The sequence below is a fragment of the Dipteris shenzhenensis genome, chromosome 6 (genome assembly GCF_047967505.1).
Source record: "Dipteris shenzhenensis isolate YYH24624 ecotype China chromosome 6, Dip_SZ_1.0, whole genome shotgun sequence".
In the NCBI taxonomy this organism is placed as follows: Eukaryota; Viridiplantae; Streptophyta; class Polypodiopsida; order Gleicheniales; family Dipteridaceae; genus Dipteris; species Dipteris shenzhenensis.
Genome location: NC_141601.1, coordinates 35,901,451 through 35,927,223, shown reverse-complemented (window position 1 = coordinate 35,927,223; position 25,773 = coordinate 35,901,451). Strand labels below are relative to the sequence as shown.

General features: G+C 41.3%; 1 protein-coding gene across 1 annotated transcript; it reads left to right on the top strand.

The window, feature by feature from the left end:
- The first annotated feature begins 673 nt into the window (after nt 1–673).
- Nucleotides 674–7,315, top strand: LOC147901117 (uncharacterized). Its single transcript, XM_087375530.1, has 8 exons — nt 674–1,418; nt 1,621–1,658; nt 1,750–1,977; nt 2,068–2,291; nt 2,420–2,577; nt 2,739–3,201; nt 4,994–6,838; nt 7,239–7,315. The coding sequence occupies exons 1-8, from the start codon at nt 1,299–1,301 to the stop codon at nt 7,256–7,258; spliced, it is 3,096 nt and encodes a 1,031-aa protein (XP_087231656.1). The 5' UTR covers nt 674–1,298; the 3' UTR covers nt 7,259–7,315.
- The last annotated feature ends 18,458 nt before the right edge of the window (nt 7,316–25,773 follow it).

Genomic DNA, 25,773 nt, shown 5'->3' with positions numbered 1-25,773 from the left:
AAGGTGGGATCATAGGTTGCCTTTAATTTCAGGGAATAAAATGAATTAAGGATGTTTAGTTGCGAAAATTGATCTTTGTAGCATTGCCTCTTTCTCTCTCTCTCTCTCTCTCTCCCCCCCTGGGTGAACGTGAGTGGCTATATTTAGATATTTGAACATTTGTATGCTTCTTAATAAATATTCTAATAAACCATAGGAGTGCCTTTATTAATAATGTGATCTAAATTAAAATAAACTCATCACTTGTAATGAATAATCCCATTAATTGCTTAAGTTAAAATTTGTATAAAGGACTCTGTATTTATATATATATATAAATATAAAATTCAAAAAAATTAATTTGAACAATAATTAAAATGTATTTAAACTTTAAAGATTGAAGAAAGACAAAATTTAAGTGGAAAACAAACGAAGCACCGATTTTCGGGGGTTTAGGGTGTTTAAAATGAGAAATTTAGGCACTGATTTTCAAGGGGGGTTGTTTAAAAAGAGAAGATTGAACGAGGAGAATATTCATCGCAAGCGGCGGCGAGTATAGCGGAGAAACCGCGGTCAAAAACGCGGCGACCGGCAACAGCCGGTGCACTGGAACGTGGGCCTCCTTAAAGAGGACCTACTGCCCTCCTGCCCACTTCTCTCCTCTCTCTACCCCTTCTACCTCTCTCTAGCCCCTCAAAATTTTCTCTCTCTTCGGGAATGAGCTTCTTTCCCTGCTTGCCTTCCCGACCCGCAACGTTTTACGACCGTCTCTCCGCTTCTCTCTCTCCGCCCACTTCATCGTTTTGCTATTCCCGCCTCCCCAGTATATCTTTGTAACTTGCCGGCTCCTCCTCCTCATCCCCCACTATCGCTCCATGGCCGGCGACATCTGGGTTTGCCTCCCTGCTTCGTTTTTCTTCAGCCCCATTTTGCCGGCCTCTCCCTACAAGTTGGCCTTGTTAAATCCTTTCCGTCATAACGCTAACTTGCATTCAGTAGCTTTCCCTTCCTGGTGCTTTTGATCCCTGCATCACCCCACTCCTGTAGTGGCTGGCTGCCAATTGTTTGTCTTCTTTGACCCTCCTGCATCGGAAACTTCTCCTGCTCCTTATACTTCTTACACTCCCTTAGCCGGCATGATCGGTGCTTGGGATTGTCGTGTTAATTCAGCTGCATTGGGAAGCATCCCTGGAAGGCCCTCCGGTTGTCTCCTGCAAGGACCCTCGACTGTCCACGTCTTGCTGACTCTTGTATAAGAGATGATCGTGCTCTAAAGCAATTTCATCCGAGTTCTGCTCTGTTTATTTACGCCTCTAAGAATGGCTGATATTAGATGTGGCCATAGCGGTCACTGTCTTCATGACCTTGCCAGCGGCAAAGAGGAGGACGACAACAATTTCGAGTATGTGGAAGTTGATCCAACTGGTCGCTATGGACGGGTAAGAATTTACAGGTTTTACTGCATCGTCCTCTGCTTCACTATCGTTAGTGCTATCAAATTTGCATGGGTTCTTTCCCATGTACAGTAACGAAGATCGGATACAAGAAACAACAAACGACAAATAATTTGTCTATTCAAGTTGATATGACATCCATTTTATTGCGTCTGTCTTGATTTTTATTCTTAATCTTTTTTTTTAGTACACGGAAGTGCTGGGTAAAGGAGCGTTCAAGACTGTGTATCCTATGCTGCAGATTTGGTTTATTGATCCTGGCCCGCTCTTTATCTCTTCTGTATGCTTTCAAACTTGACCTTGACATGCTACATAGATACAGGGCTTTTGACCAAGAGGATGGAATCGAGGTGGCTTGGAATCAAGTTCAAGTGGAGAATGTGCTGCAGGCTCCCGAGGATCTAGATCATTTATATTCAGAAGTTCATTTGCTCAAAACATTGAAGCACAAAAACATCATAAAGCTTTATCACTCCTGGGTGGATAGGAGGGCAAATAATGTTAACTTCATAACTGAGATCTTTACATCAGGGACATTGAGACAGTACGTGCTCCCTCAAGTTTTGGAAACTCTGTCCAGTTTGATGTTTGGTTGAATGAATGGGAGCTAACCATCAGCACCTTTGCATCTCAGATATCGAAAGAGACACAAGCATGTTGACATCAAAGCTGTGAAGAATTGGTCACGGCAAATCTTAAGAGGCCTGCTCTATTTGCATAGTCATGACCCTCCCATAATTCATCGCGATTTGAAATGCGACAATATTTTTATCAATGGGAATCAGGGGGAAGTGAAGATTGGGGATCTTGGCCTCGCAACCATCCTGCAGCATGCTCATGCCGCAAGTAGTGTCATAGGTTCGTGGCCCTAGAATGTTTTTCATCATTTTCATTGAGTACTGAAGACATCCATCGATTTAGCATGTTTACTGTTACCATTTTACAAGCTTTTATCTGCTGTACTGAAGACATCCATTTTTTGGCAGGCACACCTGAGTTTATGGCTCCAGAACTGTATGAAGAGGAGTATACAGAGTTGGCTGACGTCTATTCATTTGGAATGTGTCTTCTGGAAATGGTTACTTCCGAATATCCTTACAGCGAGTGCAGTAATGCTGCTCAAATTTACAAGAAAGTCACTTCGGTAATTTATTTTTCAAATGTGAAGCATCGTAAGAGTGTTTGAGACCTGTAAACTGTGCCAGTCTACTGGCAAATCTTACCTTTGTACTAGATATGGAGCAGTTCATAATTCATTGAACATGTTGTGCTGGCAGTCTGATGTCAGTTTAAACTATTGCCCAGGGAAAGAAGCCAGAAGCTTTAAAGAAGGTCAAGGATCCTGATCTCTGCCAGTTCATAGAAAAGTGCATAGCAACAGCCTCGAAACGGCTTCCAGCAAGAGAGCTTCTGATGGATCCTTTTCTGCAATGCGAATGTAATCAAGAATCAGGCAGGATGATCAGAAAGACAAATGGCATGGATGATTTAGTAGCATATATGGAGGAGCCCCATGGAAAATCTGCTACAGTGCAGATTAGTTATACATTAAAGGAGAAAATACCAAGTTTACCAGATGATAGTAGTGATGGGTGTGATTCTTGTTTTATGGATTTGAAGTTAAATACATTTGCTGATGACCTTGGCAAGCCTATGCTTTCATTCTACTCCAAAGAAGAGCGTGCCAGAAGTGTGGATTTCAGGGTGAGGGGTAAAAGAAGAGAAGATGACACTGTATTTTTGAAGATTCGCATTGCTGACTCAGAAGGTACTTTTGCCTCTAAAATATTGTCTTATCTTTTCCATGTTTTGAATGCTTTTATTGGATTTTGTGACTCCTAATGTTTTAAATGCAATGACTGCTAGGCTTCAAATGTAGTGACATAGGTATCAAAATCTTCCAGATGCCCACCAAGTCCTTCGACAGATTATCTGCAAAGAAGTAAACTGAAACACAAGTCTGGAGATTCATGCAGACAAGTAGACAGCCAAAACGATGTATATATCTTGCTGCAGTAGGATGGATCAAAGTAGAGAATGTGGCTCTCAGTGTACCTCACAACTACAGCGCAGCTGTTTAGGATTCAGATCCAGCACCAAAAGCAGCCTCAATGCTGCTGCTGCTGCTGCGTCGTCCTGCTGTTTGCCCAACAAATACCCTGTCCCTTTTATACCATCTGTCCATGGCCAACCATAAAATAGGCCAACCAGATCTGTATAACCTGGCAGTCTTGCTCCAGGTCTGATCACATCCAGGGCACCTTGGGCCCTGATAAATGCCTCCCAATGCCCGTCTCATTGCAAGCCAACCAGCCACCCATGCTGGGTCTTCATAGCTGCCCATCTAGGAGCTAGCTTCTTGCATGTTGTGGGCAGCCCTTAGTTGCTGCACATATGCAGCGATGTCTTTGCCCATGTGGCAGCCTTTGTTGGCTCCAGATCTGCCCAGGAGGCATGTCCTCATCATGCATGACAGTCCTTTCGTGCCCTAATCTAACACAGATATCTTGCTCCTTTGTCCTCATTCGGGGGCTCATGAGTGGGGCAATGACCCCGATTCCTCAACATGTTTTCCCATGCATCTGATAAACTTATCAACACAATTAGATTGTGTTCCAATCACTGCTGACGTGTTATGTGTTTATGTGGATATGGGCGCACTGTGCATATGTCTACACCTATGCCTGGGGCCTCATGAAATTGCATAGTAACTTGTCCTACTATTCATGATATAGTTTTTGGTTTTGCCTTATGTCATTGTCATGGGTTGAACCACACTGTTTGTTCTTCTGTACTGGAAGAGTTTGACATGTTCCTGCGTTCATTTAGACATATAACAGCTCTTATACCTCAACTGACTCTTTTTGGTCTTGTTTCATACCATTAGCGATTGAATTGCTTCGAATGTTTCTTACTATTAGGCTGTACTGAAAATACAAGCACCTGGGCACCAAGTCTGATCCTATGAGGGGGATTTGTTCTTGTTATCTTGAATGAGCCTGCCTTATGAACAGAACAGGCAGGTCTTTTGTAAACAGTCTAATGGTGGACGAATTCAAAGCCTTTACTTTGACTGTCCGTTGCATACATTCATTAATGCCTAAGGGGCTGGAGGGATGAGTGAGTTTTTCTGGTTATTGTTCTATGGAGTCTGAATGATTGACTCAGGCTTGTGTTTTGTATGCTTTCTTGATGTTTGTTGGGCGTTTTGTTAAACACATAGGTTGATTGGCTATAGAGGCCACCCCACTGGTTATAAATTTTCAAGTCTTATAATTGACATGTTGGTTTGCCAACCGCTTTTGTCCTTTAGGATTTGGTTAAATTGGGGATGTATACCCTGATGTGGTGGGGAAGGGACATGACCAAGAGTTGTTACATTTTGAGAAGTATGCACCCCATTATGGCATTGAGACTGGCTTCGCACATGCATGGCCACTGTTTCCCATGAGATGGACAAATGAAATGCTACCATAGTGATGGATTCTGAAAGAAACTGCATTTTGCATCTAGGAATTCGTGCTGTTCCAAACTAATCTTATGTTTTGTTTTCTTTGCAGGAAAAGTTCGCAGCATTCACTTTCCATTTGATGTGGAGAGTGATACAGCAATGTGTGTTGCAAGTGAGATGGTTGCTGAGCTTGATCTTACAGATCAGGATGTCACTAAGATTGCAGAGATGATTGATGCTGCAATATTGGCCCTAGTCCCAGAGTGGAAGCCAGGAGTTGCAATTGACGAGACCTATGGTGATGGGGAAGTGCTTGTAGGGCATAACAATGCAGTTGAGGAGGGATGTTTAAATATGGTTGGTGTTCTTGATCCATTGGCAACCATCTTATCTGAAAGCCCACTTGAAGATAAGTCTTCCTCTCTTCCAAGAGTTGTAATGGCAGAGGATATGTACCCTTTAAGAGTAGAGGGCACAATATACGGACGATTTGAAGAGGTCACGTATCACTGTCATAGGTCTGATTTTCCTGTTGATGTAGCAGAAGAGCAGCACACTGTTTCCAGTGATTCATCTGATATTCTAAAACGAGAAGTTGATTGGGGTCCAACTGGTGGTTCCAAGTCTCCCAGCTCACAGACATCTCACACTTCCAACAATGCAATTGAGGGATATTCGAGCTTAGTCAGTGTTTTCCATCCATTGGGATCCACCTTGTCTGAAAGGTCTCTTGAAGATGAGTCTTCCTCTTTTACAAGTGTTGTAACACCAGAGGATACATCTCTTTCAAGAGCAGAGGGTACAGTAAATGGACAATTTGAAGAGATCACATATCACTGCCATAGGGCTGATTTTCTTGTTAGTATAGCAGAAGAACAGCTCACTGTTTCATGTGATTCAACTGATATTCTAGAAAGAGAAGTTGAGTGGGGTCCACTGGATGATTTCAACTCTCCTGGCTCAGAGACATCTCGTGCTTTTCTTGCCACTGCTCTTCCAAAGAGTGAAGCAGTAACCCCTTTTTTTGAGGAATGTCCAAGTAGGACAGATCCTAGAACCACTAACAGCAATGAGGTAGCAGCTGCCTTCAATGAGTTGGTGCAGTCTAAGAGAGAGGTTGAAATTTTAGACTGCACGCATGAGTGTTGGGAGGGCACAGTCCAGGGAAGTGCATGTCTTGATGGTCATTCTGATAGGGTCGTGACTTCACTACCACAAGAGCAAGCTTGCCAACAGGACAACAGAGGTCAGACATTGCAACCATTCTTATCTGCACCACCCACCTTTGATCTTTTTTGTGATTGGGTTGATGACTGTGAAGATGAGTCAGCAATTCAGGAATTGACAGAGCTTGCTCTAAGACATGAACTAGAACTGAAAGAGTTACAACGGAAACATGATGAAGCACTCTCAGAAGTGAGGAACCGCTGGCGACTAAAGAGGGATTCAAAGTTGAGCTCAGTTTCAAATATGAATTATCAACGTGCTTGCATACCATTTCATGATGAGATGCAGGGACCAACTCCTAAGGCAACTGGCCCTCGAAAGCATGAGAACTTTCCCCTAAACTGGAAAGCTGATGCAGCACCAGGTAGGGTGTTCCGAAATTTGGACACATTTGGTAGTGAAAGCCCAGTTTCAAGGGACAGGTGCTCTTCTGAAGAGCTGCAAGTCTTTCTACATTGTCATCTTGGCTCTTTCAACGACCTAGTAGTGAGTTTTGATGGTCTGTCAGGCTTTGGAGAAGGGACTCCAAGAAGCACTCTAAAAGCCATTGGATGGAACGAGTCAACTTTTACCAAAAATGTCAATGTGTTAATGGATCGAACTCTCTATTCACCACAACTTGGGGAGATCCGGGACTGCAAGTCTTCTACATTGCGAACTCAGAATCAAATAGATCCAGAAGAGGGAATCCTATGCATTCTTATCCAAGCTCAAAACATTGGAGCAGGTAATTTTTTTTGTTTATCTGCTTTTCACAAGCTTTAATGGTGATACTTAACATTTGCATACCTTCTCTCTCTCTCTCTCTCTCTCTCTCACACACACACACACACACACACACGCATGCACGTGCGCACACACACACACGTGTGAAGTGTGTGTGTGTGTACATACATAGATGTACATATCGAGCAATGTTCTGCACACATGCACATGCACCTCTCTCTCTCTCTCTCTCTCTATTTCTCTTTTATATATATATATATATAGTGGATCTCTGTGGTCACCAAGTGGCCAAAATTACTGAGTTGTTTCATTATTTTGTATGTGACTGGCATTTCTTGTTGAATGCAACTTTGCTTTGGCAAAAGGATTCTAAAGTCTGTTTTTTGTTTGGGAATTTGCAGAGTACTTTTTATTAATATGATGTGGCCTCTATTTACTGTTTCTGATGAGCGGGTGCTTCACTGTTGTATTTCAGATGGTATAGCTACGTAGCCCTGAAACTTATTCATGTCAACAATGAGAGAGTCCTGCACTTGCATGTGGCGAGCTAATCTGCTCTCCTTGTTTCCTGCTTAGAAATTTGTAGAGTCAGTGAAAGCCACTTGTGGAGAATGTGAGTTATCTAGGTGGATGGAAAGTCCCGTATAGTGGAGGATTCAATGCAGGTTGTGGACCAATTCAGTCTTTTCTATAGGCAGCATGTTGAAAAGGGGGTTCATAGAATTGCATTTCAAGTGCATGCTTCCAGCTGGGCCTAGGCTGTGTGCCTTAGGGAAAGCACTCGGAGACAGGACTATCTGGAAGTGCTGTATTTTATGACATTCTCACAGGCATCCTTTGTGAGAACGGTAGTGAAGCCATGGGTGATAAATAGATCATTGTTTTCTGCATGCAGGGACCTATCAGCAAAAATTGTGTAGATGCCTGCTGTATCATATTTTAATTTTTAGTTATGAGTGCAATCTATAACACCACCTAAAAACTTGGAAGCATTTCTGGTGTTATTCATATTTTGTAGTTGCAAACGGTGGTTGAGGAGTTTCTAGGAGTGGTCCAATCTGTTTGCTCCTTCTACAAATTTGAAGGATAGGTTTAGCGGCAGCCTGAGCGCACAATGTCAGATCTTGCCTACTTATGGGTGGGGGTGGTGGGGGGGGACCTGAATATTGAACATATGATGTAACATCCGAACTCTTTCTTGGGATCTGATTTCTCTCTTTTTTTGAGAGATGATGGCGACGATAACAGTGATGATTATTATGATGTGAGGGCTCAGGTAATGCACATTTCACTAGGTCAAAATCTTTCAAATGGTTCCTTGCTATAATGCATACTTTTGCTAAGATGTTCCAGTGTCCCTTTATGAATAAAACATGGACTGATACAACACTCTCTTACCGTAGGCACACCAAACACTTACAGAAGGAAGTGAGTTATCTATAGTGTGCTTGTAAAAAAACATTAATGGATGGGGCATTCTTGTGGTATTTATACACACATGGGTGTGGGCATACACAAATTTACACAGAAATACACAAAAAGTTAACCTGAAATTGTAGATTTAGTCTAGGCACTAAAGAGAGGCTGTCATTCATATTTCCTTGCTAGGATTGATGGCGTCATAGGATCATAAAACGTGAGGAAAAGCAAGTTAGTCCAAGGTGACTAATATATTTAAACATCCAAAAAGAAAGGAAGGAAAAAGTTTCTTGAAGATGCATAAATGGAAAGCAAGGATAGGAGAAAAGCGAAGGCATTACGCCTCCCCCCTTGTTACGGCAGCTGAGGCTTGGCTAGAGGGCCCGATACTGCTTGTGTATAATGGAGCTTAGAGGGTTGGGGGCCTAGGGAGAATCTTAGGCCTAAGCAATAAAATGGAGTATATTACTAGGTCCTAAAGGTGCATAGATGCACTAAGGTCAATTATGGACACATGGCACTCAAGTAGGCTTCGGGTGGCAAGCATTGGGTTAGGGGGAAGACTAGAGAGAGTCACACACCCCGAAGTGAATACGAGGGAAGAGATGATGGATATTCGTATATAGTGGGCATTTGAGTTCGTTTTGACTAGGTGGTAAATTGCGTTGGAGCCCTCCCTGTTTGTAGATGCTGTTTCATTTGTATTAGAGCCTACGGAATGACTTCTCAGTTACTGTTTAGCATGGCCATATTTACGTAGACTGTGGGTTCCTCAAATTGAAACAAAGATGCGGTGTCCTCACGGCTTTCAATTTTCTTACCCCTACTCTTCCTAAATTATTTTGAACACAATGGATGCTTTTGTTAGTTGAGCTTGGGTATCACGTATTGCATCCTCTCCTCCCATAACTCGTGAATCTTTTATTAGTGTTCAACCTTCGCTTCTTTGATGGAGTTGATACACTATATTCAGCTTCTATACATTCTATTGCTCCATTTGTTATTATCTCTGTGTTCCTAGGAGGTGAAGACACATGTGTGATTGAAGCAATCACACATAAAAACACTCTATTACATTCACTAGCTCCATTTGTTATTTTCTCTATGTTTCTAGGAGGTGATGGCACATGTGCAATTGGAGCAATTACACATGAAAATGCTCTATTCGTAGCTTGAGTTGAGGCAGAATGCACATTACACCTATCCTTGCAGCTTCATAACTGATGCCTTGCATTGGTAGCTTTGTTTGGCTAATCCCTATAAAAGGTGTAGTCTCATATGAGGACATTGGAAGATACCCTAGCATGCTAATAAGTTCATATGAAAAGAAAGACACATCTTGACAACTATTTCCTAGGCTCTTCTATGAGATTGAAGGCTTTTGGGGGATGACGAAACTTATGTTGTGAGGTGCCATGGAAGATGCACTTGCAATATGATTAGTGAAATGTCGATAAAGAAGTCTTGGGAGATATGGAATTCAAAGGAGAGAAAATGTGCATCCACCCCCAGCCCTAGAAATGGCACTAAGCTAAGTAAAGAAATGGACTTTTGAGGTTCATATTTGAAAAAATAAAGATAAGTAATTATTTTTAAAAAGTCCAAGATAAGCTAAGCAAAGAAATGGACTTTTGAGGTTCATATTTGAAAAAATAAAGATAAATAATTATTTTTAAAAAATGCATCTTGGACTTAAAAACAATATTTATGTTGATGTAATTATAAAATCCCAAATCTTTGGTCCTAATATTCATTATTTGCTATTTAGCAAGTTTGATATCTTCCCTTGCTCCTAGCACTACTAGCATTGCCACAACCCATGCATGTAGACAACATGGTCTCAAATCCAAAGAAGTAGCATAAAATATTCTATTTTGATACCTTTTAGATTTAATGCAAATTCTTTTTAATTTTTTTGAGAGAAGTTTTTCTTCATTTATTAATTATCATCAATTTGCAAGCTCATCCGATCCTAAGGGATTATAATTGCTTGCAAATCTCTAGATGCTTCATGCTAACCCAATCCTTGGGAAGGCTTCATGTTATTCGATCCTTGGGATCGAATTATTAGGTAACCTATCCCTAAATAGGGTTGCAACCAAGTTCTTTGTAGGCATACGCTAATCTAGTTCATGGGATAAGATTACCCTTAGGCTTAACCCTAATGCAAATCTAGGATCAGCTTTTCTCACAAATTGTATGTAGACTCTCCTTAGACATCATGCTAATAGTGCTATAGATCTCTTAGCCTACCCGTACTAGTTGACTTCTTTGAGAATTGCACAAACTCTCATTAGGAATCATGCTAATCTATTTACCAACATCAAAGGATTGATTATTTATGAAGGGTTACAAGAGGCTTCATGACATACCGTTCCCTGGGAACAAATTAGAGTGCAATCTAACACTAATCCAATCTTGGGGTTCAAATTTGTGAAGCTTGAAAAAGGTTTATGCTAATACAATGTATTCTGATCTTACGGATCAGAATGAGCATTAAGCTCCACCCAGATTCGATTTTGGGGATTGCAATGGCATTATCACCCTTGCAAACTTGATCCCCAAGATTGAATTATCAGACATATGCAAAATGCCAATCAAGGATCAAAATTTTGTCCAATCTCATGCTAATTCGATCCCAAGGGTTGAGCTTTTATGTAAACTTATACTAATTCAGTCTAGTCCCAAGGACTTGATGTCTTCCCCATATGTTACATTTGCTAAAGCACATGAAGAAAAGGACCAAGCTAAACTCCCCAATTCTCAAGTCCAAGGCATTTACTTTCGGTGGTCATCAAAGAGCATTATTCACCCTAAATTACCTTCACAGAGGCTTTTGGCAGTAAACACCAACCACATGGCACGCGTGACGCAACATTTGTACCCTCATCTCGTTAAGGGTACCTTGAATTTATAAATTCCAAGAGCTTGGTCTTCTACATTCTAGGAGCTCCATTCTTTAGGCGGACAAAAAAAAAAGCCAGTCTTGTGGCACTATGAGGTAATTCACCTACAATGAAGATGAAAGCTCTTTTGTGATCTTCACGGTGCTTAGCAGAATTGACACTCCAAAGAAGAAGATTGCGATTCTGGAGACAAATTGTGATTTTGATAAAATCAAGCCCCTCGCTTTCAAGGAACAGGTAGAAGAAGCTATGAGGACAAACACTAATCTCTTGCCCAAACTAGTCCCTTATATGCTTCCAGCTTAGGTTCCATCTAGGGATTCAAAGAAAAAGGAGTCTCCAAAGGGGCATAAAAAGAGACCGCCACTAGCAAGCGATGGAAGGCTCAAAGAAGGGATCAGTCAAGGCTCAAAGTAGCGACAAAAAAGGTGCCCTAGCAATTGGAGGTTGCATCATCACCATCTGTTAATGACCACAAGGAGCAAGATAGAGGCTCCTAAAATTTTTTGACTTCTAGAATTGTCAACATACAACAAAATACTATGAGGAAGAAAATTTAATAGGTAAAGCTTGTGGATATGAGAACTTCGGAGTTGCAAGTGAAGAAGCTTCATAGGCCCCCTATTGACCTTTATACTAGAAAGAGACCCTTGAAGGTCAATGAGACACAGTCATTGCATATGAATCCTTTTTCCAATGTGGTCCTTTTCCTTGTGATGGTTGATCTAGCACAATGTTGTGAGAAGGGCAATTTTAATCTTTCAAAGGCCAACTCCTATATCTATTTTGAGATTGGAGGATGTCATAGTGCAGAGGCTCAGAGGCAGCTATGCACAAAGTACCCTAACTTTGTGAATAATATAATGCAGGCCTTACAAAGCAAGAGGCTAGCCCTTTTTGCTTGGGACCAAAATAGTGATAATGAATACTATTGGCAGGACCGTATGCCATTTATATAGAGGATCCGATTTTCCCACAATGAGTACCTTGATTTCATGATGAGTAATGACAAGGTCACTCTAGAATTTTAGTGCAAGCTTTATGGAGATTGGCCTTGTTTTTTGTGAGACTAAGCATTTACATGCCATGAGGAAGTATGACCAAGTTTTTCATTTAGCTTTTAGATCTAGTCCTATCTTGGATTTACAAGAAGAATTTTTTAAAATGTGGGAAAGCAATGAAAAGACCTTGTGAAAGAGGACAATAGTCCAATACTCAACACACTAAGTGAAAAGGATGAGAGAGAACACAGGCAGTTGGCCATACAAAATCTACACTCTATGCCGAGTTGCTTGCCTCTTGTTGGACCAAGATACATATGAGCATTCAACATGAATGTGTATCTTGCTAGACCAAGATACACAATGACCAAGATACACAATGAGCATTCAACAACAATGTGTACCTTGAAATAGACTTGCATTTGGGGCCTCCTCCCGAATCTGCATCATAGAACCCTTTTAGATATGCCAACCTATGATTGGCTGTCCCACTCAGGTATCTAAAAATCCACTTTAGACCATTCCAATGGTTTGACACAAGTAAGCTGGCTCAATAGCCCTCTTGCATAAGAAATATTAGGTTGTATCAATGTCATCAAGTAGATGAGCTTACCAATTGCTTGTCGGTATAGTGTAAGATCTGAAAATGTTGCACCCTACAACTTTAGCATGTTGTCCCAAGTCTCAAAAGGTGTACTCAGAGGTATGGCATCCAACAATCCAAACTACTCTAACATAGAGTCAACATACCTTGTTTGTCTTGGAAATATGCCTCCTTTTGCTTGTTCTATCTTAACACTCGAAATTTAATGCAAGAATCCCAAATCATGCGTTTCAAATTGTTTGCAAAGGCTGACCTTTGCTTGCTTGATCAGCTTGTTGTTGCTGCCCACTATAACGAGGTCATCCACAAGAGTGCAATGATTGTTGCATTTCTCTTCAAATACACCCCATGATCAAGTTCACTTCTGTTTAATATTTGTTATAAAAAATAAGTGTCAATCTTGTTGTACCAGGCGTGTGGGGCTTGCTTGAGACTATAAAGTATCTTCTTTAACTTGCACACTAAGTGTTAAGAACCTTTTTCAACAAATCCTTCTGACTGCCTCATATACATCTCTTCTTGTAGGTCTCCATCAAGAAATGCAAACTTGATATCCATCTGATGTAAGTGTTACCCCATACAACAAGTAAGAGAAGGAATAAGGCATATGGTTTTCATTCTTGTGATTGGTGCAAATGTCTCCTCATAGTTAATGCCCTCTTGTTGAGCATATACTTTGCTACCAATCTTTCCTTATACTTGCTTACACTCCCATCAACTTTATGCTTGACCTTGTACACACATTTGCAACCAATAACATTCTTTCCTTTAGGTGGTTATATCAACTTTCCAGAATTACATTATACTCTTCTTCATGACACCAACCCATTCCTTTGGTTTTGCCTCCCTTGGAAGTTGAACGTTCTTTGACTTGAGACTTGAAACACCTATATGCTATTTGCACTCTTCTAGGTTTCATATCCTTGACAATGCTCTTTGCTTCAACCACCCTCTTTTTTGTCTACCTTGGCGTCTGCTTGGTGATGCGGCTTCTTGGTCATGCTGACCATGAGATTCATTCTTTGATTAAAAGTTTGTAGAACGTCTAGAAGATGCTCCCCCATTTTGTTGACTACTCCTCGTCACTCTAGGCAGCATGTCATTAAATATTCCACATTATATGGATGTTTGCAAATCTGCATCTCTAGAGTTGTCAACCACTTGTCCGCAAATCAATTGTCAATCACTTGCTTATCAGCTCTTGCATTTGATTCTGCATAACCATGGTGGAAAGTAGCTTTCTTTATGTTCTTATCAAACACCACATCACAAGAAGCAAACATTTTTTGCAAGTTATAGGGTCATGTAACTTATAGTCTTTACGTTCCTCTGCATACCCAACCAAAATGCATTTTTCTCACTCTTAGAATCAAACATACCCCTCTTGTACTTTGATACATGAGCATAGAAAATTGATCCAAACACTCTGAGATACTGGACATTTGGCTTATGTCCACTCCATGCTTCCTCTAGTGGCATATCACCTAAACCATTAGTATAGGACCGGTTCAATAAATAAGCCGATGTGCAAGCTGCTTTTACCCAAGGTTTTCAGTAGTGCACTTTGTTTCCTAATCCTTTCAAACTCAATAATCTTCCTTTCTGCTACTCCATTTTGTTGCTATGTTTTAGGCACGTAAAACTCTCTATGTATTCCCTATTGCTTGCAAAGCCTAGTAAAGTATTTAAAGACATATTCTCCCCCATTGTTGGAGCTAAGGCATTTGATTTGACAATCGCATTGATTTCTTCCATGTATTTCAATTCTTTGAACTTTGCAAGTAGTTTAGACTTTTGGCTCATGGTGTAGAAAAAAATATTCAGTGTGTAGTCATCAATGCATGTGATAAAATAATTGCCACCATCGAGTGACAATGTATTGGTCATTTGCCTTGCAATATCACTGTGCAATGACTCTAATGGTCTTTTGGTCGACCCTTGGGAAAAAGTTCTCTATGTAGTTTTCCATAAAGGCATTTTTATAGGAAACCTCCCTCCTTGGTTGATGGGAGTCCCCATTCCTTCGATGCCATACCTGAGGGTCTGTATGTGCAATCATGCATACTCTTTGACTAGGATTGTGACCACCAACTTATAAAAAATGCCATCTCTCAACCCATGTCCAATGATCTGTTTTTGAGAGAACAAGAGGCCTTTCTTGTCCTTAAAGAGAGTTTGAATCTTTTGATCAGCACATTATATGATTGACAGTAGATTCATGGAAATTCTAGGGCCCATGTAAAGAAGATGACAAATACCTTGCCGTTTGGAAGTGGACTAGTATGTCACCAATTCCTTTGATTGGAAGTAAATGATTGTCTCCTAGATGAAAATCTACAACTCCCTTAATTGGATTAAGTGTCTTGAACCAATCACATCTGCAACACATGTGTTGTGATGCACCTGACTCTACTATCCACACCACGTGGTCATCCTTCTTGGATGTACTCAATCTTGTTCATAATTTGACGTTCTTGATATGTCTTAAGGAGCTGCAACAATTGGCATCCTTGCCATTACTCAACACATCTTACATGAGCAATCACCCCTTTCTAACCCATCAAAAGCATACTCAACTTCTACTCTATGTTCATACACTGTTTCTTGCCATTGTTGCCCTGTCGAGCTTTGTACTTGCTAAGACAATATCTAGCAATATGACCCAACTTAACATATTCATAGCATTTAATTATGCTCTTTGGAGATGGCTTGTGCTTAGCAAAATACCATTTTCTCTGTTGGCTTTGAGTGTTTTTTCTCTAGCCAGGCTTGGACTCCGAGTTTTCACCATGCTCTTCATTCTTATTAGGCTTCTTGTCTTTGAACAACATACAATCTATCTTGCCACTAGTGCACCTTCAACATGGTCTTCTCTTAATCCCTTTTTTTAAATCCTCCTCTTAGAGCAATAGACTTATAAGCTCATTAGACTTGATAGCCATGCCTTAGGCAATTAATGACACCTTGAGGCTCTTAAAGGACGGGGGAAGACTTTGGAGTATTGGTTCAACAAACTCCAGGTTGTCCATTCTCAGTCAGTATGTTCTTGAGGATTCTTCAAGTTAAGATGAGTGACCAATATCGGGTTCTCGTAAATGGATATCAATGCAGTCCATACCTCAGATGTGTCTGTCAAACGCATCACTTGGGAAAATAATATTTTCTTTAAGCACATTGTAAAAAATCCACTGCTTTGCCATTCACCTCATCATACACATCCTTCTGTGCTTATGTGGCATTTTGTACTAGATTTACCACTTTTCCTTTAACAAATGCCCATAACTTCCTACTCACAAATAGATTCTTGATTGAGGATTTCCCAAATATGGAAGTTACTCATCAAACACTAGAGTGTCTGGAACATGACCCATGTAGTCATCTTGATGATGACTCAAGCACTCGTGCACATTAACAATTGGATTTTTGATTCAATTGCTAACTAAGTTACCCAAAAATGCCAATTGAGCAATGCACAATGAAGAACAAGATGTGCTATCCACTTTTGTATAGAAAGATCTAAATTTGGAGTTCTAAGCAAAAAGTTATGCTCTCCCAAAATTTGATGCTAAAGGTGACTTGTTTGGTCACAAAAGAAAAAGGAGAAAAGACTTGGAGAATACCTTGGAGAAGAATATTTGGAGTGGAAATCAATAGAAACCTTGGCCTAAGTTTTAAAACTTAGGAAGAAATATGCGTGATGACCACATTCCTCCTTTATGACTGTTCATCGCTCTCAGCGTCATTGGCGATCTTCCCTCCTCTTAGGTCCATTTTCTCCTCCTCTTCCAAGCTTCCCTCTTCACATGTCTTCTCCACTCCTTGTCATACTTCACTCCTTCACTTGCAAGCTTGTCCTTCTTGTAAGAGAACCCTTAGCAATCAATGAGCTTGAATGCCTCTTGCCTTTTGACTACTCTTGTAGCTATTTGAGGGCTCCTTGGCTGTCATTCGATGCAAGTACACCTCTCTACTACTTGCTCAATGAAGAAGATGCTGTTGTGGTAGCTTTTGCTACACTTGAGCCCTCTCCCTCAACTCTTGCAGTTTGTTTTGTCCTTGCCAGTACTCAAGACCACCACTAAACTGTAGAATGAAGAAAGTGCCCATGAAATGCATTTTGTGTAGAAGAAAGTGATTTGAGGTGTTGGAGCATACCCAAATGGCCAAGTTCCTTTCTAACGTACTTTGTACAGGAGAAAGAGATTTGAGGTGTTGGCACATTCCTAAATGGCTGAATTGCTTTCTAATGTACTATGTGCAGAAGAAAGAAATTTGAAGTGTTGGAGCATCCCCAATTGGCCAAATTTCTTTCTAATGTGGATTGTGCAAAAGAAGGCAATTTGAGGTTTGGAGCATTCTCAAATGGCCAAATCACTTTATAATGCACTATCTCAAAAAAAGGCCAAAATTGCTTTTTATCTTGATGGTTGCTATTATAGCTCAAAATTTCTATAGGGCTATTTGTTCTAGCTTTTTTCTTTCTTGTTTCAAGCTCCTTTTGAGAGCGTTTCTAGCTCTCTCTTTTCTTGCGGGCTATCATTTGAGTCTTTGAGATCAAATCCCTTTGTCATGGGCTTTTACTAGGCTGCTTTGGGCCTTTAATGGCTCATTCAATGTTGCTAAGATTCTTCTAGCTCAAGTATCTCTATAGTTTCTCCTTTTGTTCTTTGCTATAGATCACAACCTTCTCCCCTTGAAGTTTTTCTATCAATTTCAAATAGCCTTCTTCACTAAAACTAGTCCTTTGCTCTTTTGGAAAGCTTCTTTTCATAAGGTTCATTTTATGTAGGCTCCTTTGCTATAGAACTTCTTACTTCGAGTTGCAAATATTCGACTCGAAGCTTCTTATCCAAGCTTGCATGACTCAGACCTCCTCAAGTAATGCAAAATGAAGAAACCTTTACTACAAGGACATGCCATTACTAAGTAACCATAGAAAGACATAGATCTTGAAAATCTAATACACTCGAACACACAGTCTAAAAATCCCACCTACCATGTAAGACCTATATGGTATTGCACTAATACCATGTGAAAGAGAATGCATAGTTCAATACTCAACACATTCACAAATGAGGATGAAAGAGAACACACACGGCTAGCTATACCAAATGTACACTCTCTATCATACCAAAAATATGAACATAATACAATAAATATACTAAATCCTAATGTGGGTTACCCCATTAGGACTATTCACACCATGACTTAGGATCCTTTCTAGAGTTCTCTACCTTCCTGTCCATCTACCCATATATACAACATATGAACGTATGTATATGGATGATGACGAGCCCAATGACTTAAACTTCAACAAACTCTATCTAATTAAATGAAGATCACTGTCTAGAGATCAATGCAAGGCATAAAGGATTAATTTGGTGAGTTTATCCCTCATGAGTTCCTTTGGAGCATAATGTGAAGCTGAGCGCAGATGCAGGTGAGCTTCTGGAAGACCCTACTATGTACAATGCATACTAGGAAGTTTGATTTATATGATTACCAGGCCAGATTTGAGCTATGCTATTGGATTGGTAAGTTAGTTTATGCAGGCTCCAAGGAAACCACATTTGGATGCGGCTAGACGCATACTCAGGTATGTGAAGTCCACATTGTAGTATGGACTATTTTATGAGGCTGGGTTTTAGATACAGTTGCATGGATACACTGATGCTGATTGGACTGGTAGTATTACAGATAGACAATCTACCAGTGGATATGTGTTCTCTTTTGGGAGTGCTGCAGTCACTTGGAGTAGCAAGAAACAGCCTACAGTTGCCTTGTCGAGTATAGAGGTTGAGTACAGGGGTGCAGCAATGGCTGCATGTGAGGTAGCTTGGTTGCATAAGCTACTTTATGATATGCATCAGTCTACAGATGGGCCAGTTGTCATTTATTGTGACAACATGAGCAGTATACACTTGACATAACCCAGTCTATCATGCTAGAACAAAGCACATTGAGGTGCATTATCACTATGTGTGGGAGAAGGTTTTACTAGGTCTTATTGATCTAGTTTATGTCAGCACAGAGGATCAGGTAGCTGACATATTCACGAAGGCATTGGGCACAGAGAAGCTGCGCAAGTTCAAAGACCTTGGTGTGCAGGAATTGGGAATTGGGATTGAGCTCGAGGGGGAGTATTGAGATATCAAGCTCCACTTGTGATATGCCAGGGTGACCGTTGTGCATTTATGTCATCGACTTGTTAGCTGCAGATGCGGTTGGTACACCGCCCATGAATAATAGCTGGATGACAGCTATCCTTATGTACTCTAGTTCGTGGCTCAATTAGTATGCCACCTTAGTTAGCTGAGTTTGGTTTGAGACCCACATATAGGGTTCTTCTATTTCTTTGTACTACTAGAGTTCTTTTGGCTTACACAACTAAGAAGAGGAAAATTGTTTTCAGCCTCCACCTTTGTGTGTATTCCCCCAATGTGTATGTGAGAAAGCCGCAAGTGAGACTCCTTCCTTCTCTCCCACAATCTTCACAAGATGTTGCTGCTATATCTTAGGACATGTTTATAATCTTTGTGTTTATTGATTTGGTTAATAGGGTATAGACAAATCTGAAGCATTTACTTAGAAACAAGATGATACATGCTTTTGAGATGATGAGTATCAGTTACTTCTCAGTAATGAGTAACTTGTAAAATAGTTGTGTATTCATTTTCTGAAAAAAGAAACAAAAGCTACTATTTGTAGACAATAGGAAGTCCATAATCAAAAGCCACAACATTTGATAAAAGTTTTTGGATCTATTTATGGTTCAAGATGGTTGGGCTTGTGAGTTTTTTGTTAGGATAGAAATGACCAGTGCCTATTCCTTTGGGGTACATGGCAATTGAGGAAGATCCCTTGCAAGCATAATTTATCTTGCAACAAGTGTGAATAGTACATAATTAGGCTGATACTGGCCAAGAGGTGGGAAAAATGTTCAACTTCACCACAAGAAATTCGTGCATGTGTGTGTAGAGAGAGAGAGAGAGATCCCATCTTTCAGAGGATCAAAAAGTGAGTGGTGGAATGAGAGAGAGAGAGAGAGAGAGCATCTTTCATGGTGGAACTTTGTGGGGAAGGATGAAGCATGCTATGTAGAGAATCAACTAGAACCCCATTGTTTGTCTTCATCATCTTGGACTTGCCTTGTGACCTCCAAGTGTTTTTGTAAGGTGGTTTTTATGAGGTCTTCATCCCGGGGAGGCAAGAAGCAAGGGCGGGTGTCACTAGGGGCCTGCACCATTGATTCTTCATAGAGAATTCTCTCTCGAGGGGGTGCTTGGCACAAGAAAGTCTCCGAGCAAAGCTCTATCATCTTCCCTGGCGATGGCTCAAACCACAGTAGATTCGCATACTCTCGCAGCGAGTGCAGCATGTACTCGTACACCCGCTTCATGCTCACTTCCTCCATGGCGAAACGACTCCCTGCCCTCCCCATCGCTTCTGCAAATAGGCTTACAGCCTGTCATCCCATATTTGGACAGCATGTCCAATCCATACTGCCTCTACAAGAGCTGTATCCCACTTGGTGATCTAATCACCTCAATGCCCAAGAAATAACGCAGCTCTCCCAAATCCTTCATCTCAAACTTCTGCTTCAATAGCATTTTCACATGAAGGATATCTTCATCACTATCACCTGTGATGATCAAATCATCAACATAAATGACAAGCAGCACAATACCTTTCTCTGTTTTCTCACATAAAGTGAGAAATCTACCTTGGAAATTTGAAAGCCAATGGTGACACGATACTGTCCTATCTTGTAGACCATTCTCTAGCTGCTTGCTTCAAGCCATACAAGGCTTTCTTCAACCTGAAAACAAACTCAGGATGAACATCATGAACATAACCTGGTGGTTGCTCCATAAAGACCTCTTCTTGCAAATCACCATGCAAGAAGGCATTCTTTACATCCATCTAATGTAAAGACCATCCCTTTAATGCAGCCATAGCAATGACTACTCTTACAGTTGCCATCCTTGCAACTGGACTGAATGTTTCTTCATAATCCATGTCATATTCTGTGCATACCCCTTGACAACTAATCTTGCCTTGTATCTGTTCATAGAACCATCTGCATTGTGCTTCACCTTATAAACCCACTTATAGCCAATTGCATTCTTGTCTTTAGGCAAAGGCACCAACTCCCATGTAGCATTTGCTTCCAAGGCATCCATTTCTTCATCCATGGTTTTCTCCCATTTTTCTTTTCCCATGGCTTGCTCAAAAGAAGTGGGTTCTGGTTCTTGTATCACGTTGACCATATAGGCATAGTGAATGGCTGTAAATCCATCATATTTCAGCCTATCCATAGGACACTTGACTCTGGTAGACCTACACAAAATAGGCTCACTACCAGGTGCTCTCAAAACATCCCTGGTCTTCCTTACTCTAGGTGTAACAATAGAAGGAATACCCAACTCATCATCAATGCTCTGTTCTGAGCCACTGGATTCACCATCCACATAAGAGTGACCTAGATTCACATTAAACATGGGATGATCTACCTTCTCTTTTTCTTTTCGTGATACCTGCATACCACTACCTGCATTGCTTTGGGGAGATTCTCCTAATCTCAATCTGCTTGTCCATGGCGAAGTGTGTGAACCACTACTAGAGGACACTGCAGGTCCATTATAATATTTTGTGACTGCTGTGAATTCTATGTAGCATTACCATTTTGTGCATCTACATCATCAATCACATTTATTGGTTTATATCAGCTGCTCATCTCATCAAAAACAACATCTCTGCTCACTATAAACTTACAAGTAGAAGGGTTATAGCATCTATACCCTTTCTACTGCACCAATAAAGATGCACTTCTCAGCTTTTGGATCCAACTTGGACCTCAACTCATCTGGCACATGAACATAGGCAATGCAACAAAAAATTTTCAAATGAGAAATATCTGGTTTCCTACCAGTATACATCTCCTCTGGCGTCATGCCATGTATTGCTACAATGGGAGTCCTGTTCATTATGTAAATTGCTGTAGCAACTGCTTCAGCCCAATAATAATCTGGTAGGTCTTTTTCATTTAGCATGGCCCGAGATACCTCTCCAATATGCCTGTTTTTCCTTTCTGCAAGTCCATTTTGTTGTGGGGTCTGATTGCATGAATATTGCTGCTTTATGCCATGCTCCTGCAGGAACCTTGCAAACTCATTTGAGAGGTACTCTCCCCCTCCATCTGACCTTAGGCATTTTATTTGCAGGCCTATTTCTTTTTCAACCATAGCTTTAAAAGCTTTGAAATGCCCAAACATTTCACTTTTCTTTTTCATAAAATACACCCAAAGTTTTCTGCTGTAGTCAATAATAAAAGTGACAAAATAATGACAGCCTCTAATAGATGCAGCTTTAGTAGTCCACACATCAGAGTGGATTAATTCCAATGGCTTCTTACTCTCTTGAACATGTCTAGGAAATGGTTTCCTTGCTTGTTTTCCAAATTGACAGGCTTCACATACCTTATGCATTTCTGCAACCTTGAATTTAGGTAATCTCACAGAAACTAGATCATCATCTTCCACTGGTGACCCAATGGAAGCAAGTGCATCTGCAATTTTCTTCACCTTCATGTGGTAGTCATTGATGCTCATATTTTCTCTTTGCACATTGTGCAACTCCTGCTTGAGCTGCATCTTCCTGGCTTGCGTATTTATGCTGTACATTTTTGCCAAAGTATCCCATGCCTCTTTTGGCATACTTGCATCCTGAATATGCACAATCATAGAATCTAAAATATTGATAGACAGCCAGTACATAACTTTTATGGCTCTCTCATGCCATCCTTTGAATGCCTGCATTTCGTGTTGATTGGGAACATTAGGAAGAACGGGTTCTTCTTTATTTCCTGTAATGAACTCCCAATAGCCTTTTCCCATAAGGAAATTTGTCATTCTAAACTTCCATGCTTGGAAGTTGTTCTTGTCAAGCTTTTCAGTGACAATCTGTGAAAGAGAATCAGACGCCATTACAGAACAACGCAAAATATTCTGTTACTGCAAAAAACACAGCTTCTGCCGCACACGAGCAAATCTGCAAAACTGACGAAAGTGGTATTTGACCACATAGTCACTTCCTAGTGATGATTTTGCATCAATAGGCAATAAGGATGATTTTGTAACTCCCAGTATCTCTGCGCACAAGCATACGATGCAATTTCTACGGTAACTTTTCACCAACCTATAGAGCAGTGGTCGCACAACAAAAACAGGGCCTTTTTCTTAGTGCTCGTGGAGAACTTCCGCCTCCAAAATGGGCCCTGAAATGGCCTTGAATCTGAGACAATGCACTCTTGCACTTTCCGGCTGTGCTACTTGCAGAGATTTGCTCCCAAACTCGAAAAAGGAAAGCAACACTGGTCCTCTTACCAGGACACCACAAACTTGGTTTGCTTTCTTGAGCTCCTTACCATGATACCATGTGAAGATTGTGGGAGAGAAGGAAGGAGTCTCACTTGCGGCTTTCTCACATACACAATGGGGGAATACACACAAAGGTGGATGCTTAAAACAGTTTTCCTCTTTTTAGTTGTGTAAGTCAAAAGAACTCTAGTACAAAGAAATAGAAGAACCCTATATGTGGGTCTCAAACCAAACTCAGCTAACTAAGGTGGCATACTAACTGAGCCACGAACTAGAGTACATAAGGATAGTTGTCATCCAGCTATTATTCATGGGCAGTGTACCAACCACATCTGCAGCTGACAAGTCGGTGACATAAATGCACAACGGTCACCCTGGCATATCATGAGTGGAGCTCGATATCTCAACACATCTAGCACTTGTTAAAGATGATATACTAATTTACAGTTAACTCCCCTGTGTAGTCCCTGCCATGACTCATGTGTCGTGGGGATCTTGAAGGATTGCCGATGGAGCCTCCACTCCAAGCTACTCCTTTTGAGAGCAATGCAAGGCACGAGCCATCTACAAGTGTCACTCAAGTGGCTCCCAGATTGTTGCAATGTGTTTCCATGAGAGATAGAGGGAAGGGGGAGAAGGGAGAAGACAGGGAAAAGGGAAGATGAGAGAGTAGAGGGAGAGGGAGAGGGAGAGGGGAAGGGGAGAATGAAGGGGGATGGAGTGGCAAACACAAAGTCACTACAAAGAAAACAAGAGAATACCCAAAGACACTCTTGAAAGAGAAGAGGGAGCTTGTATTCCAAACTTGTGCATACAACAATGAAGACCAAAGTCAACCATTTGGCCTTTTATACAAGTCACCTTTTGAAGGGAGGGCCAACCCTTTTTCTTATACCACTTTCTCTCATCTCTCTTTTGTTACAACCACTTGGGCCCATATGGCACCAAGGCATTATTTCAAACTTCAAATGGCTTTTGTGTTATCCATATACATGATCCAAATGGCTTTTGTGTTATCCTTGCCAATTTGGATGATCTCGATGCTCAAAACCTATAGGACTAGGTCTATGTTGAGCCATTTGTAGCTCTAACTCCAATGGACCATCTTGATGTTGAGCCATTTGCAGTTCAAAACCCATATTGTAGGATCCATCACCGTGCTCCATGGCTGTGGCTGCTATTAACATGCCCCCCTTCCTCTTGCTAAGCCATCCGTGGATCAACCGCGCTAGAGTAGGTGGATGGAGAGGACTATCTGGAGGATTGCATAGTGGTCTAATTAGCAGAGGGTGATGAATGTGAAGTACGAGTGGAACATCCAAAAGTGGGTGGCATGCATGTCCTTGAAGGTGCGAATGTGATGGAAATGGAGGCTGCAGACTTCAAGGTAGAGGCATAGGTCGTGGAACTGAGAGGGGCCGATGTCAAGATTGAAGACAATTTGGCTATTGAGATTATGGAGCTTGTCATCAATGGGCCAATTGTGGATAGGGAGATCACAGAGGAGCAAGAGGATGAGGCGGTTAAAGTGGACCATTGCAACAACCGTAGGCATCGTTGAATGACTGGAGGCAAAATCAAAATACCTGCATGTGTGCACTTTGGATGGCTTTGTTGCTAGTCATCGAAGGACTGGGTAATGAACTCAATGAGGGGGAAAACTTCCATGATTTTATAGAGGTGGAGGTGAGAGCCTTCGAGTTGAGCCTTCTAGTGATGCATTAGGGCGACGTTAGGTAGGTCTTGGAAGGATTGCAGGTCGGGTTGCCATAATACATCTTCGGGCAGGGATGAGGGGGGACATCATCATCATCATTTGGCATCAGTTCCTCCTCACCAGACCCTGTGGGTGATGGATCATTGGGCGTAGGTGCAAAATTTGTAGACTTTAGGAGCATGTTGAGTGCGTCATCAAAAAGGTCTACAAGAGCATTGGAGGAAATGGATTGGGAGGTCCCGTGCAATGTAGAGCTTGCGTTGGAGGAGTTACAAGAGTAATATGAGAGGTTTTTGTAGGGGAGAGGGGGCGGGATGGGATTGGTGGGTCGCTAGGGGGGTTTGGTGGGATCTGGAGGAGGTGGATGCATAACTTCAAGGCGGGTGGGTAGAGTTGAAGATAGCCATGGCTTCTTGCCCTTCCTTGGTGACATCTTTGGGGTAGGCTACATGAATAGTTTCAAAATTGCTGACTGGGGACTCGAGGGAGTCCTGGAGAGCTTGTAGCACCCAATTATACAAAATGATGATTCCGAGGGGATGGTAGGCAATGGAGCGGTATGCAACTAGGTGCCCTTGTGTTTGGACAATGTAGGCCCAGCCATAGGTTTGCATCTAGTTGATGTTGTCTTGGAGGCTTTCAAGAGTGTAGACCCATGGGATGAGTTCGTCGGGCTTCGCTAGTTGTATCTCTTCATCGACCTGTGGATATATTGTGGACTCCTTGATGATCCGGCACCATGCCTATAAGTTTAGGAGGATGGAGTGGGCAGCGAGGGTCTGAAGATTAGAAGGACAGAGAAGGGAGAACTGGCAGGCTAAAGGTCAAGGGAGAAATAAGATATGGCAAGGATGGGGTGGCAGTGATCGGGATTATAGTGGAGGATGGTTTGGAGTGTGTTGGGCAGAAG